The 16,999-nt window shown below is 44.7% G+C and overlaps 2 protein-coding genes across 2 annotated transcripts; one reads left to right on the top strand and one right to left on the bottom strand.

Moving 5' to 3' along the window:
* Positions 1-1,724: 1,724 nt before the first annotated feature.
* Positions 1,725-3,174, top strand: LOC127308993 (transcription termination factor MTEF18, mitochondrial-like). The gene has a single exon (XM_051339963.2). The coding sequence runs from the start codon at positions 1,769-1,771 to the stop codon at positions 2,906-2,908; it is 1,140 nt and encodes a 379-aa protein (XP_051195923.1). The 5' UTR covers positions 1,725-1,768; the 3' UTR covers positions 2,909-3,174.
* Positions 3,175-9,692: 6,518 nt separating this feature from the next.
* LOC127308994 (RGS1-HXK1-interacting protein 1) lies at positions 9,693-12,475 on the bottom strand. Its single transcript, XM_051339964.2, has 9 exons — positions 12,146-12,475; positions 11,992-12,058; positions 11,812-11,889; positions 11,281-11,333; positions 10,876-10,959; positions 10,721-10,773; positions 10,567-10,631; positions 10,397-10,455; positions 9,693-10,159 (listed from the first exon to the last, which is right to left on the bottom strand). The coding sequence occupies exons 1-9, from the start codon at positions 12,437-12,439 to the stop codon at positions 10,070-10,072; spliced, it is 843 nt and encodes a 280-aa protein (XP_051195924.1). The 5' UTR covers positions 12,440-12,475; the 3' UTR covers positions 9,693-10,069.
* Positions 12,476-16,999: the final 4,524 nt, after the last annotated feature.

Raw genomic sequence — 16,999 nt, 5'->3', positions numbered from 1 at the left:
TTGATATGATAAAGCAACACCGTTTCTCTCCGTCTCCTTCTATTAGGCGTGAAACCATTCCTACTTCATCTCGATGGTCTCCGCCGCCTGAAGGTACGGTTCTTATAAATGTTGATGTTGCTCTGTTCATTCCTTCTCGTCGGATGGGTATTGGCGTCGTGATCCGAGACCACACTGGTGCCTGCTTGGCTGCGTGCAGCGAGCTAAAATTAGAACAAGCTGAAAAAAGATCATTGTCGTGATTCAAGATCAATCTTTTTCTATGAAAAAAGATAAACTTTTGACTAAAATATTATTGTTGTAGATTGCTCAAATTTATAGCAGGTAACTACATAAATATCATTTCAAATTATACACACCACACTAACCAATAATTCAATTTAATGACACTATACTATAGGCAAATGCACTGCTTCAAACAACAATTAGAACAAGATGTGTGGTACACCCTATATGGGACACAACGGGCGGTCCGCTAGCCCATGGTGCCCAGCCGGTCATACATCAGGCAGCACTCAGGCAGTGCCGCAACACAGCAGCTAGCCAAGCAGGCTCTACACGACATAGTCTCATTTGCATCAGTTCTAGGCATTGCAAATAATACACTAACAGAAAAAATTACAATTTCTAATAACTGCATTATAGCAATTTCAGTGTTTCACCAAGCACCAAGACAGAGAAACCAATCCATAAACTATGAGTACAGAATTAGAATCAGGCGCTGAGGCACTACATAGTAGCATCATCGTCGTTGTTGCACATCTGAATAACACATTGTCACACTTAAACACGCAGCGGAATCAGTTTGGGAACATATCAATAGAGATAGAAAAATTAAGAATAGAGTACCGACCTTGTAGCTAGTTCCTCCTCCTCTCTACCCTGGCCCGCTGAGTGTTGAACTTGCCTGCTCGATTGGTCGTGGCAGCGTCGGCAGTGCGTACCGTATGTAGGGATTGAGATTCGAAGAAGGGGAACACCGAGAACGGGGATGAAAAAGGAGTGCAAGGACAGAGATGTGTGCTGGCCTGCCGGGAAAGGGAGGGCTTCTGGTACACCACCTGCAGGCCGACCAGCCGTCTACTGGAAAGAAGCCCCCATCGATGCGAATTTTAATCGCCTCTATCCCAATCCTCATCTCGCTCCCCGGCAGCTCGGCCTCGCATATTGGAGAACGGAGTCGAGCGTAGCCGCTTAGTCCCTGATGTCGACAGGACCGAGCGGGTGGGCTAGAGGAGGTGAAGAGGGTAGTATTGTGAGCTCCAAGCTCGGCAGTGGTCGCGGCGAGGCGGAGCCTGGCGTCCATCGGGGCTCTTCTCCCTTCTCCGTCTGCATCCTAGAGCCCCGACGTGGTCACTCCGGTCCGCCGTGGTGCTTTGGCGTACTGTCCGGAGGCGGCTTGGAAGGCAGCAACCAGCAGCGGCGGAGCCAAACCCTAGGAAGCGGCAGCGCTGATTCGTGAGAGAGCCAAGGAAATGTACTTGTTGGGCCTGGCCCATTTGGGCGTGATGGATGCGCGACGAAGAGTGCGACGACAAAGGTAGCGAGAGGTGGAACGACGAAACGTATCGAGGATGGCAGAATAAGGAACCATTTTAGTCTTTTTAAGTAGTAGAGATAGAGATATGGCAGGAAACGTTAGACTGACTGACGTGTGGGGCCCACTTGGTCGTCCCACAAGGTTGACCAGTAATGCAAATCATCTTCCCGAATCAAGTCTCGCTTACTGGCCATCGTTCCCCATTCCCTCCGAGCCGGCGGCGCCGCCATGCTCCGACGACGCACCATCCTCACCCGCCTCCTATCTTCTCCCACCACCTCGCCCATAGCATCTCTCCACCGCCTCCTCTCCGCCGCCTCCCCAAACCCTAGCTTCGCCGTGGAGGACTACCTCGTCGGCACCTGCGGCCTCACCCGAGCCCAGGCGCTCAAGGCCTCCGCCAAGCTCTCCCACCTCAAGTCCCCCACCAATCCCGATGCAGTCCTCGCCTTCCTCGGCGGCCTCGGCCTCTCCAGAGCCGACATTGCCGCCGTGGTCGCCAAGGACCCCAAGTTCCTCTGCGCCAGCGTAGACAGAACGCTGGCCTCCACCGTTACCGACCTCACCGGAACCGGCCTCTCACATACCGAGATCGCGCGCCTCGTCTCGCTCGCCCCCTTCAGCTTCCGCAGCAGATCCATCGGCTCCAACCTACCCTACTGCGTGCGCCTTTTCGGCTCCTACGAGAACCTCACCCGAGCGTTGAAGTTCAGCAACTACCTCCTCACAAGAAGCCTCGACAAGGTGGTCAAGCCCAATGTCGCGTTCCTACACGAGTGCGGGATAGATGCTACTGGCATCGCCTCGCTGTGCCTCGCCGAGCCATGGCTACTTGGCACCAAACCAGAGCAAGTCCGGGCCATGGCCGTGCGCGCTGAAGCTGTAGGCGTGCCCCGCGGCTCTGGGATGTTCAGGCTTGCGCTGCAGGCTGTCGCGTTCCGCAGCGACGAGACGATCGCTGTCAAAGTGGAGCAACTGAAGAACGCGTTCAGGTGGTCCGATGCTGAGGTAGGCACCGCTGTTTGCAAGTTGCCAATGCTGCTCACAATGTCCAAGGACACGATGCAGAGCAAATCGGAGTTCCTTATCTCTGAGGTGGGGTTGGAACCGGGCTACATTGCTCGTCGGCCGGCAATGCTCGGTCTTAGCCTCAAGGGCCGGCTCAGGCCCCGGTACTACACTGTAAAGTTCCTCAAGGATAATGGATTGCTAGATCGCGAGCGGGATTACTTCAATACATTTGCGGCGAGCGAGAAGGTATTTGTGGAGAAATTCATTTACCGTCACAAGGATGCTGCCCCACACCTCGCTGAAGACTATGTGGCCGCTTGCAGAGGAGAAGGGCCGACTAACTTCAGATTTACATGAACCCAGAACGGGCTATCAAAGTTGGTAGTGGTGAATGGCACAACAAAGTTTCCTCTCTGAGTAGTAAGCTGGTAATTCCTGTTTGGGTGTTCTTTGCCTAACATTGATGTCTCATTCGGTACGGTAGAGAAGAAAGTGTATTTGGGGTTTCAGACTTCCTCTTAAGATCATGGAAATCTGATGTACGAATGGACCAATTCTCTGTTATAACCATGACTTCTCCATAAAATATTAGTGTGATTTACTGTCATGCTGAATTTTATCTAGCATGTTCTATCTTCTTTTTTTCTATCCTATTTCAGTTAGTAGTAAAATTGCAGTTCACAGTTTAATAATTGAATCATGCTTCAAAGTTTATTCCTCTTGGTCATATGTATTTTTTCATGCTTTGATTTCCTTTCACATGTTCTTCTAAGATTATCTTTGTTCCTAAATCCTGTAGCTGACCGTACTTTTGCTGGGAAACTTATTAAATTTCGAAATGTAACCTATATCTATATGGGACTAAAACATTATCAAAGATGAACTAGTCTTTTCATTTACATATGTCGTTAATCATCAGAAACCAATGGATATGGCGTGAATTAATCATATCATATCTTCCTACCATTCACTTCTTGCAGATGTGAAACTGTATCTGTTCAGAGAACTACATATGACACCAACTTTCCATGTGGGACTAAACTTAGCACCCACCCCTTGCCACTCATGTGCAGCCGCCAACATGAGCTGAAACACATTTGGGCTGTCGCACATTTTTGGGCTTTGAGATTTATTTAGTCAAATTCTTAAATCTTATATGGGCCACAGCAAATGTGCCAAACATTTCAGCACATCCTAGCATAAGTGGCAAGTTGTTTTGTTTAGTGATGCAATTATGTGTTGTGATTGTTTCGAATGATGCAAGAGGGGTAGGTTTCGTGCTATTATTTATATCGTGCTTTTGAGATTGATGAGTCAGCGGTAGAGCCTCACCGCCTGTGACCAAGAGGTCCCAGGTTCGAGTCGCGGTCTCCTCACATTGCACTTTGTGAGGGTAAGGCTTGCCACTAACACCTTCCCCAGACCCCGCACAGTGCGGGAGCTCTCAGCACTGGGTACGTCCTTTTGAGATTGATGAGTCCAAGTTATTCCCTGTTAAATTGCATGAACTATATATGTGATTCATGCCATGGCCCCATTTCAGGCCAAAAAATATATTGGCATGCTAGAGAAAAAAAAAACTAGTAGGTGCACCTGCATAAACTTTTTGTAGGACGTGGTTATACTGAAAGGAAAGCGATCGACATGATACTTTAAGGAAAGAACCTGGTGGGCTGCCAATGTTCCAGGAGATCTATAAGGGCTCAAACTAGTAGGTGCATTCCGCCAGCAAAATTAAATCTCAAGTCCCCTCCCATGTTGTGAAAGATATGTGCAATTATAGGACAGAGTATGACTCATTGTTAAACTGCTGATGCTTTCCTATTCCTTTTTCCAAGAGACAATGTTCTGCAAATATTTTGTTCTCAACTGTAGCAGCAGCTAAGCATTCTCATATTTTAGATGTTGGAAATAAACTGAATAGATAAATGGAACATAATTTGAGCTGGCTGTCTTTCATTGTATTGCTATTGTATCACCTTAGGTTCAATGTTAGATTGGAACCAACTTTGCGTCACTTGAATACACTATTGCCTTAATAAATCACCATTCTCTGTTGAGAAGCTGAATTTTTTTCTGTAAGGAAAATGCCATTCTTTTTTAAAAATGATGCTAATGGTGTAGAGCTACTAGGGCATGAAAGGTTATTTCCTTTCTTTCATGTTCATCACTTGTATGAATGCCTTGGGTTTTGTACACAGGAAAATCACATGTCTTCCATTTGAGACTGACGAACGACATGATAGTAGATTATGAAGTAGCTATTGTTGCATCTTCACCAAGTACTAATCTAAATATACTAGATGTGAGATTGTAGGAGGTAAGCCTACTGCATTTTGTTTGACTCAGCTCTCAATTTTACTAGTCTTATTTGTGCAGCTGAAACTCCGCCCAGATTCTAGCCAATTCCTATATGTCAGTACGCATATGGATAGAGTAGACTATTTTTTTTTTTTTGAGAGAACATTAAACTTTATTGATCACATAAACATAATGTCATTACAAAGGATCTCACGGATACAATCCGGAGAAACACCCCGCCACACCACATAGCCTAAAGAAACACTCAACTTTGCTATAGTATGAGCAGCAACGTTCAAACCACGGACAACATGATTGATGGAGCATGAAGTAAAGGAGGCCATCAGCTTCCTAACATCATGAATAACAGGGCTACAAAGGGATCGATCATCCTCCACTGCATTCACTCGATTCACCACAGATAAGCAATCAGAATTGATAATGATCTTGGTGAAACCTTCGTCCTTAGCAAGGGTGATTGCACGCCTCAAGGCCAGTGCTTCAGCAATCTCCGGCGACGTGACCTCTTCCTGGTACTCGCTGCAAGCAGTCAAGCACACGCCATTGTGGTCTCTGATCACGACACCGACCCCCATCCGACGAGAAACAGAAAAAATCGCCGCATCCACATTAACCAAAACCATGCCAGTCGGTGGCGGAGACCATTTTAGCATTGATGAACTGATCTCACGCCTATGACTTGTTGGTGGTTTGTAAAGATGTGTAACGATCATCTGAATATAAGCTAGCGCTTTCTCAGCAACTGACCTGGGGTGCATCATCGGTTCACCTTCCCGGAACCTATTTCTTGCATCCCAAATATGCCACATTGAAACGACCATAGCAGTCGCCTCCAAGTCAGAACACCGGTCCAAAAAATCCAGCGTCCAGACCCGAGTAGAAGTAAAATACTTGCGCTGAAGATTAATTGGATGAACAGTTCGGACAGCTTCCCAGACTTCACGAGCAAATTGGCAGAATAATAGTGCATGCTCTATGGACTCATGACGCCCACAAAATATGCAATCAGTGCAAGCAGGGATGTGCCTTTTCTGAAGTTGATGTCCAGATGGAAGACAGTCATGGGAAAAACGCCACAGTGTAATTATCATCTTCCCAGGTGCCTTCACTGACCATAGCGTTTTCCAAAGTTTGGAGTCACCATCAGTTCCTGACGTCATGCCACAACCAACGGAAGATCTTTGTTCATTGAACATACACGCACGAGCCAAGTTGTAACCAGAACGCACAGTATAGCAGCCGAAACGTGTGTGTGGCCATGATAGGAAATCCGCACCTCCATGCCGGCTGATGGGGACCTGAAGGACCTGCGCTGCTACATCCTCAGAGAAGATGGTCTTGACCAACTCAACATCCCAAGACCGAGTATCTTCCAGAATCAGAGAGCTCACCAATTGGTAATCCAGCAAAGGAACATTTGGCTTCAACAGTATAGGGGAAACACCAGGGATCCAATTGTCACCCAGTATCCTCGTTGAGTTGCCATCTCCGATACCCCAGCGGACACCCGTTTTCAATAATTCACGACCATGTAGGATGCTGCGCCAGGTGTAAGATGCCGAGCGTGGCGATGGCGCGTCCCAAAAGTCACAGTTCGGGTAGTATCGCCCCTTTAAAACACGAGCACATAGAGAAGATGGGTCAATGAGCAGACGCCACCCCTGACGAGCTAGCATCGCTTGGTTGAAGAGTTCCATATCACGAAAACCCATCCCTCCAAGTGCTTTCGGCGTAGTGAGCCATTGCCAAGATCTCCAATGCATCTTTTTCTTTCCTTCTTCTATTCCCCACCAAGAATTTGCAATAGCCTTTCTCATATCCTCGCAAATCGACACTGGAATCTGGAAGCAACTCATAACATATGATGGAATAGCTTGGATGACGGACTTGAGGAAGACCTCTTTCCCAGCCCTGGACATTGGTCTATCCGAGCAGCCATTAATCCTCTTCCACATGCGATCATACAAGAAGCGGAAAACACTCACCGGTGATCTTCCCACATCCATGGGCATACCCAAGTAGGTATAATTGAAGGCCTCGGTTTGTATTTCTAGTTTTTGCATGACTGCATTTTTGACAGCATTTGGGCAGTGGGCACCAAAGAAAATCGAAGACTTGTCTCTGTTAATCTTCTGACCCGACCCCTCACAGAAAGTTTGTAGGGTACTGTATAATGCATCAACACTTCTTCTATCACTGCGGGCAAAGAATATACTGTCGTCCGCAAACAGTAGGTGTGAGATAGGAGGTCCCAGTCGACCATTTTTAATACCTTGTAGTTCACCTTGGCGCTCCTTTTGTTGCAGAAGACAAGACAATCCTTCGGTGCAGAGAAGAAAAAGATAGGGGCTTATAGGGTCCCCTTGCCATATACCCCTAGTTGGAATCACAGGTTGGGTCAGCTCGCCATTTACCCGGACCGCATACCTAACCGAAGTAACACAGCGCATCACCGTGCGAGTCCAGGAAGGCAAAAAGCCGAGCTTCAAAAGACACCCTTCCAGATAGTTCCACTCGACGCGATCATAGGCTTTCATCATATCCACCTTCATCGCAAAAAAAGGCCTCTTCGATTGTTGCTGTTTAATGGTATGTAAACACTCGTATGCAATCAGTGCATTATCTGTGATAAGTCTGCCAGGAACAAATGCACTTTGATGCTCAGAAACAATCGAGGGCAAGATAATTTTCAGCCGGTTAGCCAGCACCTTGGAAGCAATCTTGTACAAAACGTTGCATAAGCTAATAGGTCTGAAATTCTTCAAGAGGACAGGGTTAGTCACCTTCGGTATTAAGACAATAATGGAATCACATAAACCCTCTGGAATAACTCCCCCTTCCAAAAAACTCCTCACGGCTTGACAAATTTCATTGCCAAAAAAATCCCAATGTGTCTGATAGAATAAGGCCGGAAAACCATCGGGCCCCGGCGCCTTAGTGGGACCCATCTGAAAAAGAGCTGTCCTGATCTCTTCATTGGTATACTCGCGAGTCAGATCAACATTCATCTCATCGGTCACCTTGCGAGGTATAGCATTCAGGACAACATCAATGGAGGGTGAAAGTTCTGAAGTGAATAAATCGCCATAGAAATTCTGCACCATCTCTTTAATCCCCACTATATCTTCACACCGTGTACCATTCTCTCTGACCAGATACTTAATTTTATTTGTACGTTTCCGTGCTGATGCCCTGGACTATTTGCGCGTGAATAACCATCACTTCAGTTGCTAGCTACAGTTTGTGTTCTTAACAATATAGTAGCTGACATTTCGGATCATTCTGATTTCAAATACCCATTTTTAGTAGCTGGCATGGATCAGCAAAAAACATGCTGATTGGTACAACTTCTCACACTCCATATGTTGCTCCCAGTGGCTGTCGACCGCTGGCTTCATTTGAATTCTTGTGTCAATTTGAACTATAGTACTCAGCATAAATTATAGTATATGGAATGTGTATACAAGTGATGCCCACATCAGATGTGTAATACATAATCGGTTTGTAGGTACAACAGTAAACGATGGGATATTATTATATTATTACTTGAGTATTGTCCTTTGTTATGTGATTTGTTTGTATAGTGCATTCAAAACCATTTAGTTCCACCTTTTTTTTCTGAATAAATCGAATTGTTTCCTTTGCAGGTACTGTGAGGATGAGAAAGGATACATTGCATCATACCGCGAGAAGTTGTGCCAACCTGAGGAGGCTTCAGGATGCTGCTAAGCAGGTGGATGGCGAAGCATGCAGTGTCATATCTATCTGTCCATGCATTGCTGCCTGATCTCGCTTTTATATGATTTCTGAAGCTCAAAGCCTATGATTCGCTACTAGCTTTGCTAGGGTGATGGTTCATCGCACTTATATGGCTTCAGTTTGGTAAGCAAACTGATATATACTGCTAGCCAAGTATGCTGAATCATGTTGTAGAACATGAAACGCGCAAATATCATAAATGAAGTTATATGCCACCATTCCTTAATTCATTTGTCCTTATCTTGCTTTTCTGTTATGTAATGTAGACTAGCTGTTCTTATGGCCTCGATGTCCGAAGTGTTAGTTCCAACAAAATTTGGTCCTGTGATTATATGTAGGCACATTCATGGATAGGGGCACCACCAAGTAGCAGATGACAAGCCGGTACAATCTCCAGCAGGATCGGCAGCAGCGGCACATGCCTCGAATGATTTTTCTGTAGAAGCCATGGCGCTCCGCCAGGGCTCTTCTTGCTCTAGCTGCTTCGGCCAGATGCAACCGGGCAGTAGTCGGTAAATGTGATGGCATGGTGGTCATTGATATTATGATGAATGTAGGTTTCTCTGCTGGAGCTGCTATGTCAGCGTTTGATGATTTGCTTCCAGCTGCTACAGATTTTGTTGAGATTGTCCCTAAACATTGTCCAGTTGAGGTCATAATAAGTTTGTTCATTCACATCTCGATCTTGTCAAGTGTGACCGTACAAACCGACGAGCATAACAATGAACTAATGTCTTCTCTGCCGCCTATAATTAAGTGAAACAATTTTTTACATGTTAGATAAGGTTACAGCATGAGTATGACTGGAGAGACACCCACATCGCAGGATCAATCAAGTTGGATTGGAGAAGACAACAACATATTTTAGCAATCCGTCCACACATGAAGACGCCAAGATTTATATTTAACCAAGGAGTAACAGTGTCATGAATTACGTGGTTCAAAACTGAAGTCATTGGATTTGTATTTAGAAATGACTTCGGATTTGAATCTATTGCCGCACGTATAGTCAAAATAATTGTTGGAAAGAGTTAAACATTGGCTAATTCATGCCATCTCATGTGTACACCATCTTGAATCACGTATGTGGGTAGAACTTAGAAATTTCGTACCTTAACAAAACTGATGTTACCTCTAATTGTAGCATGTATAGTGGCAGCATCATGCGAGCAAACAGATACTATAACGAGAGCTGCCAACCATACATGCCAACAAATAAAAATACATCAGCCCATTTCCATCAGCAAACACACCGCAAAAAATCATCTGGTGCTAGTGACAAATCTGTGCAGCAGAAGCACATTTACAGGTCTGCAAGAGCAACAAAACTTATTGTTTTTTCCATTCCTTCAGCGATTTTTTCCCTCTGGTTAAGATAAACAAGCGGCATGCACTTCATCTTCCTCAGGATTAAAAAAGGTGTGCCCATTGATGCGGTTAGATAGGGACGCCGTAATTCACAATCTTCGTGAGGGCAGAGTTGAGCACCCGCTTGTCCTTCTTGACCTGGGAGGCTAGGCCAGATATCTGCGAGAAGAGAAAACAACTTGACAAGTTTATATTATGGAATCATACAGCTTCATCAACAAAATGACCACAGGTATGTAAGGGAGATGGGCCAAATATATCGTGGCCAGATTCTTGCACATGGTTTGCAAAGTTCATGCTTACTATGGTACTAAGATTCGTCAGCACATGAGCTGTACCTAGCTGAATAGGAGAACGGTAGTGTAACGGAATGCAAACTACTTTACATGTACTGACCTCTGATCGAAATTCAGATGCGTGTGCCCTCGGAAGTTGATCAAGAACTCCCTTGAGACCTGCAAAGGAGCAATTTATCATGTGTAAGATTCAAGAGGAGAAATTTTCACACTAAAGATCAAAGGGCATCATGACACAAAGCAGAGATATCTCAGGGAATTGCTACGCACCTACTGCTTGGTTTTCAATGTCACTAATTTGCTTCAGCTCACTCTGAATGGCACGCCCTTCTTCCCTGAGAAGGCAGATTCATTTCCGTATTATATTAAGCAAAAGAAAGTAAAGGAAAGAAATGATAGCAGGGTGAAACAATGAAAAACATGCCTGAGTGTATTCCATCCTTTCTGGAATCTTTTTTCTGCTGTTGCTGCTCTATCCTGGATTATATACGGGATAATTTTAACCATGAGTAACATATAGAACATAATTCTCAAAGTTTGACAGAAAACATCTCGGTTTTATCAAAAAAGTAATTTTACCATCAGTTTTTGACTTTCATTTGACACAAGATTGACAGTTTGCCGCATGTGATTCACTTCAGCCTGGATGCCGGAAAGTAGAGTCTACAATATGGAAATTTGCGTTAGACAATCCACCTAGTTTCTAGTCATTTCTAAAGAAAAGCAACCTGCTCTCGAAGAATGTAGGAACCAAAACAGAACATAAAACTGTGTTCATTTTTGTTCTAGCAGAAGGAATTGTATCAGAACATGCTTATGGAAAAAAAATGTTGTTCAATAGGTTCATAGCTAGTCACCATGTAGTACAAGATTAAAAGTTACAAGATGATACATGTAGGTTAAAGAACATGAAGCTAGCAAATAACATCTTCCAGTCACAATAAGGTAATGTACGAGCTAACTAGACTGACATATAGTGCTTGCCTCCTTGCTGACAAATATACGCCGTACACGTTGGATCAGGTAGCTCCTTGGCCCTGCAATGAGTAGCGACTTAGTTTCAGTCATACTAGCATTTAGCAGTATATAAAAAACACCCAAATTTTCAACCTTCATGGAATATCGTGGAGCAGACTTCCACTGAATCAACAACCTTGTAGTTCAGCACCTTGAAATGCTAGAAGCTATATCTACATATTATAGGTTGGCTAATTTGAATTGAATTTCAGGGAGATTTAACATATACCATGAAAATCTAGAAGCTATATCTACATGATTGCAAATTTGTTCTGATACAAACAGCTTAGCCTCATCCAACATGATACCATAAAGCCAATGATTTCCCAGGAAACAAGATTATCCTCTACAGGTGTTTATGCATAAAGCCTTCCACACGGAAGTAGCATATTTCTTTGTGAATAACAAACAAGATAACAAGAAGCAAATAAATTCTAATGCAAACAGCTTAAATTTATCACGCACAATACCAAAGTTCCAAGGAAGTGAGATTATTACTTTTGAGCAGCACGATTCCTGCAACCGCGGTGGAGCCTGCAGCGATGCCTGGATGCTCGATCGCCATGATGACACCCTCTGCAAACACACCAATAGATCGAGATTTCAATATTTGATTTCAGAAAAAATACAGCCGGAAATGCAGCATTGAACCATCCGAATTCAGCAACAATTCAGCACCTTTGATCTTGCCCAACGCCATCTGCTCACGAGCCAAGTACTCGTTCTTCACCCATTGAAACTCTTGCTACATCAAAAGATCAGAGGACGAGATTGGTTCGGGGTTGAGCAAAATTTGGGGGGATCGGGGAGGGGAATGGTTCCAAGGAGGCACCTTTGCGGCGTGGGTGAGGGTGGGGAAGGCGGCGAGCGCCTCGGCCATGGCCGCGTTGGCGGCATCGGACGCGGCGATGGCGGAGGAGTGGGCGTGGGCGGTGCCGGTGTCGAAGGCGTTCCTTGCGGCGGCGGCCATGTCGGCGCCGAAGGCCTCGCCCCGGCGCGTGAAGTCCGCGGCCGCGGCCGCCGCCGAGGAGGCGGATGAGGCCACCATGGAGGAGATGGAGCCGCTGTTCTCTGGCTGCGGTGGCGGCGGCGAGCCGCCGGCGGGAGCGGGGGTCGCGTCGGTCATGGCGGTGGCGCTCGGTGGGGTTGTGCGTCGGAGTCGGACGGATCCAGACCTATTTTGCGGAAATGAGAGAAAAAATAGTTTCGCGTATTTCTATGACTACGCGTTCAGTGAATGAACACGTATATATTGGCTACGCCTTCCGTTAACTTCCTTTTTTTTTTTTTTTTTTGACTTGAACTTCCTTTTTGTTTAGTTTGGCTGCATTTCACGTCGGCATGGACTGTGAATCTGTGATGATCGCGACGAGCCATGTAACTCTTTTTTTTTTGGTCCCCATCAACATTTCGTTTTTAGTATAAGATTTTTTTTACTATTTTTGATCTAAATTAATTAACTTAACTTTATAATTTATCCAGATACGATACATATATCTAGATAAAGTTGCGGTCCCGCTTATTTCACCGTATATTAGACCGAAACCTGGGTTTTTTCTCAGAGCCAAGAAATTTACGGACCAAGCACAGTTTCGGCACTTGGTTGGTTGTTTTATTCCTCCCCTCCGACTTGATTTCGGCCCATTTTAATCGGTAGAAATCACGAAACTCTGGGGGTCATTTTCTTTTCGGTCCCAAATCGAGAGAGACCAGCCAGAAAAACCATAGCGGCGGCGAGTGCCGAGATAAAGGTTGATTCCTTCGATCCGGATTATGGATTGTAGATCTAGCTTTAATCGAACCTTTGGAGGCACCGCTAAAATGGTGTAAACGAAACATCTAGTACAAGATTTTGCTAGTTGATTTAATTTTATGTTTACCGGATCTATCTAGTTACTTTGATTGGGTTGCGTTCAATAGATCGAAATATGCGAGGGTCATACAGAAATGAAATACAATTGTGTAGTAAATCAAATAGTGACAAGAGATTTGTGAGCAACACATCCGTAAAATACTCTTGTCCCTAAAGCCAGAGGTGACAAGAGTCTCTTGGTCCAACCATTATTTTCACAGCCGCGAGTAACAACAAATATTAAGTAAATGAATATGGACCAAATCATTGAGCTAGATGATTGTACAGCTGATCCTGAGTGAATCACTAAACATGTACCGTTACTTTTTCCTTTTGTCACTGAGGTTTCGCGGTAGCACACCGATCTCCCGTCATCCCACCTATTCCCTTGATCGAAATAGACATGGGTATCTGCTGATCTTCAAATCAAGGCAAAGAGACAATGATACAAGATTGCAAAGCTCCTATTCGATTCTTACACATATTCATGAGATTAGATGCATATAAACGCTGTGAGGATTCACCCCAATCCGGAGCCCATGAGGACTACTCACACATAATATCAAGATCAAAGATAGGAATCATTGTTGTAAATACTTGAATTGAAATCACAATATTCTTACATATAGTCGCCAATTCTCAAAGAGATTTCTATTACAATTGTGATGGCTATGGCTATGGAGCCATGGATGAGGTGGGAGATGAAATGGAAGAACTATGGTGGTGGATCTCCTTCGGTGTGGTGTAGATGGATCTGATGGATGACGGCTCTGTTTGACGATGAATAGCTTTCTTTTTGGCGTCGGTCCCTTCGTAGAACTTATATGGTTTGACCCCGGGAAGGTTGTGGCACCCCGTACGGGCGGACGCTACAGGAGGGGCTTGCCCGTACCAATGTCCGCTAACTCCCTGGAACCGCCTTTCAACTTATGGTCAACTTTGCTGTACTTGTGACGAGTTTCTTCAGTTATTGCTGGCTCATTTGCCATTATGACTTGATTTCATGCACACCATTCAAAGATAGAAAAGATTGCACATCTTTGCAGTAATTAGTCATTAGTAGCACATTGAGACAGAAACTTAGTCAATTTCTTGACACCGCTAAGGTTTAAACATGAGAAAAAGTGACGTATTTCATAGCCGTTAACTTCCCCAAGCTTAGCCTTGATTGTCCTCGAACAAGAAACAAAGAACCATAAGCAACTTGGCGTTTAAACCAAAATAAGGAGAAATTAAATTCACTTACATTTGGTAGTCTTATGAGTCGAACACTTCTTCCATTCGAAAGCTTAGCATAGTTACAGAAATGCCAAGAATATAATACAAGCATCGGTAACTTGAGACAATCATAATAAAAATTTATGAGCATGAATAACTAGTCGTGTAAACAGCCACTCTAGTTTAAGTAGTTAACTCTCAGTATGCATACTAGGAAGTTTATTATCATCAAAGTTAAGTACGATCATTCATGTCAAAAGAGGTATAAGCAAAGTATCTTATTGACGCCCATATGAATAAATCAAGACTATCAAAACACTTACTATCTATTCTTGCCTTTCAAGAAAATTCATCTAATAGTAACGAGTCCATGCCAAAACTTAGAAAGTGATACATTTGGATTTCATGATAGTTTCCAATCAAAAGTCATGAATGACCTTTACTAATATTTTTTTCAACACTCAAGGGAACTAATAGTGCACACGAGTAGCTAGCTACTCGTGCCTGCAACTCAATAGCTGAAATTGGGATTTTTATACCGCAAATCGTTCATAAGCCAGCGGAGTTGTTAGCATCCCAAGAGTGTGCACTGATACGTCTCAAACGTATCTATAATTTCTTATGTTCCATGCTACTTTATTGATGATACTCACATGTTTTATACACACTTTATGTCATTATTATGCATTTTCCGGCACTAACCTATTGACAAGATGCTGAAGAGCCAGTTGATGTTTTCTGCTGTTTTTGGTTTCAGAAATCCTAGTAAGGAAATATTCTCGGAATTGGACGAAATCAACGCCCAGGGTCTTATTTTTCCACGAAGCTTACAGAAGACCGAAGGAGATACGAAGTGGGGCCACGAGGTGGCGACACACTAAGGCGGCGCGGCCAAGGGGGGGGGCCCGTGCCGCCCTGGTGTGTGGGCCCCTCGTGAAGCCCCCTGACCTACCCTTCCGCCTACTTAAAGCCTTCGTCGAGAAAAACCCCAGTACCGAGAGCCACGATACGGAAAACCTTCCAGAGACGCCGCCGCCGCCAATCCCATCTCGGGGGATTCAGGAGATCGCCTCACGCAACCTGCCGAAGAGGGGAATCATCTCCCGGAGGACTCTTCATCGCCATGATCGCCTCCGGATTGATGTGTGAGTAGTTCACCCCTGGACTATGGGTCCATTGTTGGAGATATGCCCAAGAGGCAATAATAAAAGTGGTTATTATATATCTTTATGTTTATGATAAATGTTTATATATCATGCTATAATTGTATTAACTGAAACATTGATACATGTGTGATATGTAAACAACAAAGAGTCCCTAGTATGCCTCTTAACTAGCTTGTTGATTAATGGATGATTAGTTTCATAATCATAAACATTGGATGTTATTAATAACAAGGTTATATCATTGTATGAATGATGTAATGGACACACCCAATTAAGCGTAGCATAAGATCTCGTCATTAAGTTATTTGCTATAAGCTTTCGATACATAGTTACCTAGTCCTTATGACCATGAGATCATGTAAATCACTTATACCGGAAAGGTACTTTGATTACACCAAACGCCACTGCGTAAATGGGTGGTTATAAAGGTGGGATTAAGTATCCGGAAAGTATGAGTTGAGGCATATGGATCAACAGTGGGATTTGTCCATCCCGATGACGGATAGATATACTCTGGGCCCTCTCGGTGGAATGTCGTCTAATGTCTTGCAAGCATATGAATGAGTTCATAAGAGACCACATACCACGGTACGAGTAAAGAGTACTTGTCAGGAGACGAGGTTGAACAAGGTATAGAGTGATACCGAAGATCAAACCTCGGACAAGTAAAATATCGCGTGACAAAGGGAATTGGTATCGTATGTGAATGGTTCATTCGATCACTAAAGTCATCGTTGAATATGTGGGAACCATTATGGATCTCCAGATCCCGCTATTGGTTATTGGTCGGAGTGAGTACTCAACCATGTCCGCATAATTCGTGAACCGTAGGGTGACACACTTAAAGTTGGATGTTGAAATGGTAGAACTTGAATATGGAATGGAGTTCGAATATTTGTTCGGAGTCCCGGATGAGATCCCGGACATCACGAGGAGTTCCGGAATGGTCCGGAGAATAAGATTCATATATAGGATGTCATTTTATGTGAATTAAATTGACTGAAGGTTCTATGGAAGGTTCTAGAAGGTTCTAGAAAAGTCCGGAAGAAACCACCAAGGAAGGTGGAGTCCACATGGGACTCCACCTCCATGGCCGGCCAACCCTAGTGGGGGAGGAGTCCCAAGTGGACTCCCCCTTAGGGGGCCGGCCACCCCCCCATATGGGAGGTGGAACTCCCACCTCTAGTGGGAGTCCTAGCTTGGCTAGGTTTCCCCACCATATGGAAGGTTTTTGGTTCGGGTCTTATTCGAAGACTTGGAGACCAACTCTTGGGGCTTCCACCTATATAATGACGGGCCAAGGGGAGGGGGCCGGCCACCCCAAGACCACAACCTGGCCGCCCCCCTTGAGTGGCCGGCCAACCCCTCCCAAACCCTAGCCGCCCCGCTCCTCCACTTCCCGCACGCTTAGCGAAGCTCCGCCGGATTTCTCCACCACCACCAACACCAC

Source organism: Lolium perenne, chromosome 6 (genome assembly GCF_019359855.2).
Source record: "Lolium perenne isolate Kyuss_39 chromosome 6, Kyuss_2.0, whole genome shotgun sequence".
NCBI classification, from domain to species: Eukaryota; Viridiplantae; Streptophyta; class Magnoliopsida; order Poales; family Poaceae; genus Lolium; species Lolium perenne.
Note: the sequence above shows the minus strand (reverse complement) of the source record. Positions and strands in the feature narration are given on the sequence as shown.

Bases quoted from the DNA above. Each gene is read 5' to 3' on its own strand.
- LOC127308993 (XM_051339963.2), top strand. From the start codon at position 1,769: ATGCTCCGACGACGCACCATCCTCACCCGCCTCCTATCTTCTCCCACC.
- LOC127308994 (XM_051339964.2), bottom strand. From the start codon at position 12,439: ATGACCGACGCGACCCCCGCTCCCGCCGGCGGCTCGCCGCCGCCACCG. The intron at 11,334-11,811 runs GTAATAATCTCA...TACTCATTGCAG, and splicing joins AGGAATCGTGCTGCTCAAAA to GGCCAAGGAGCTACCTGATC. The intron at 10,456-10,566 runs GTGCGTAGCAAT...GCTCCTTTGCAG, and splicing joins CATTGAAAACCAAGCAGTAG to GTCTCAAGGGAGTTCTTGAT.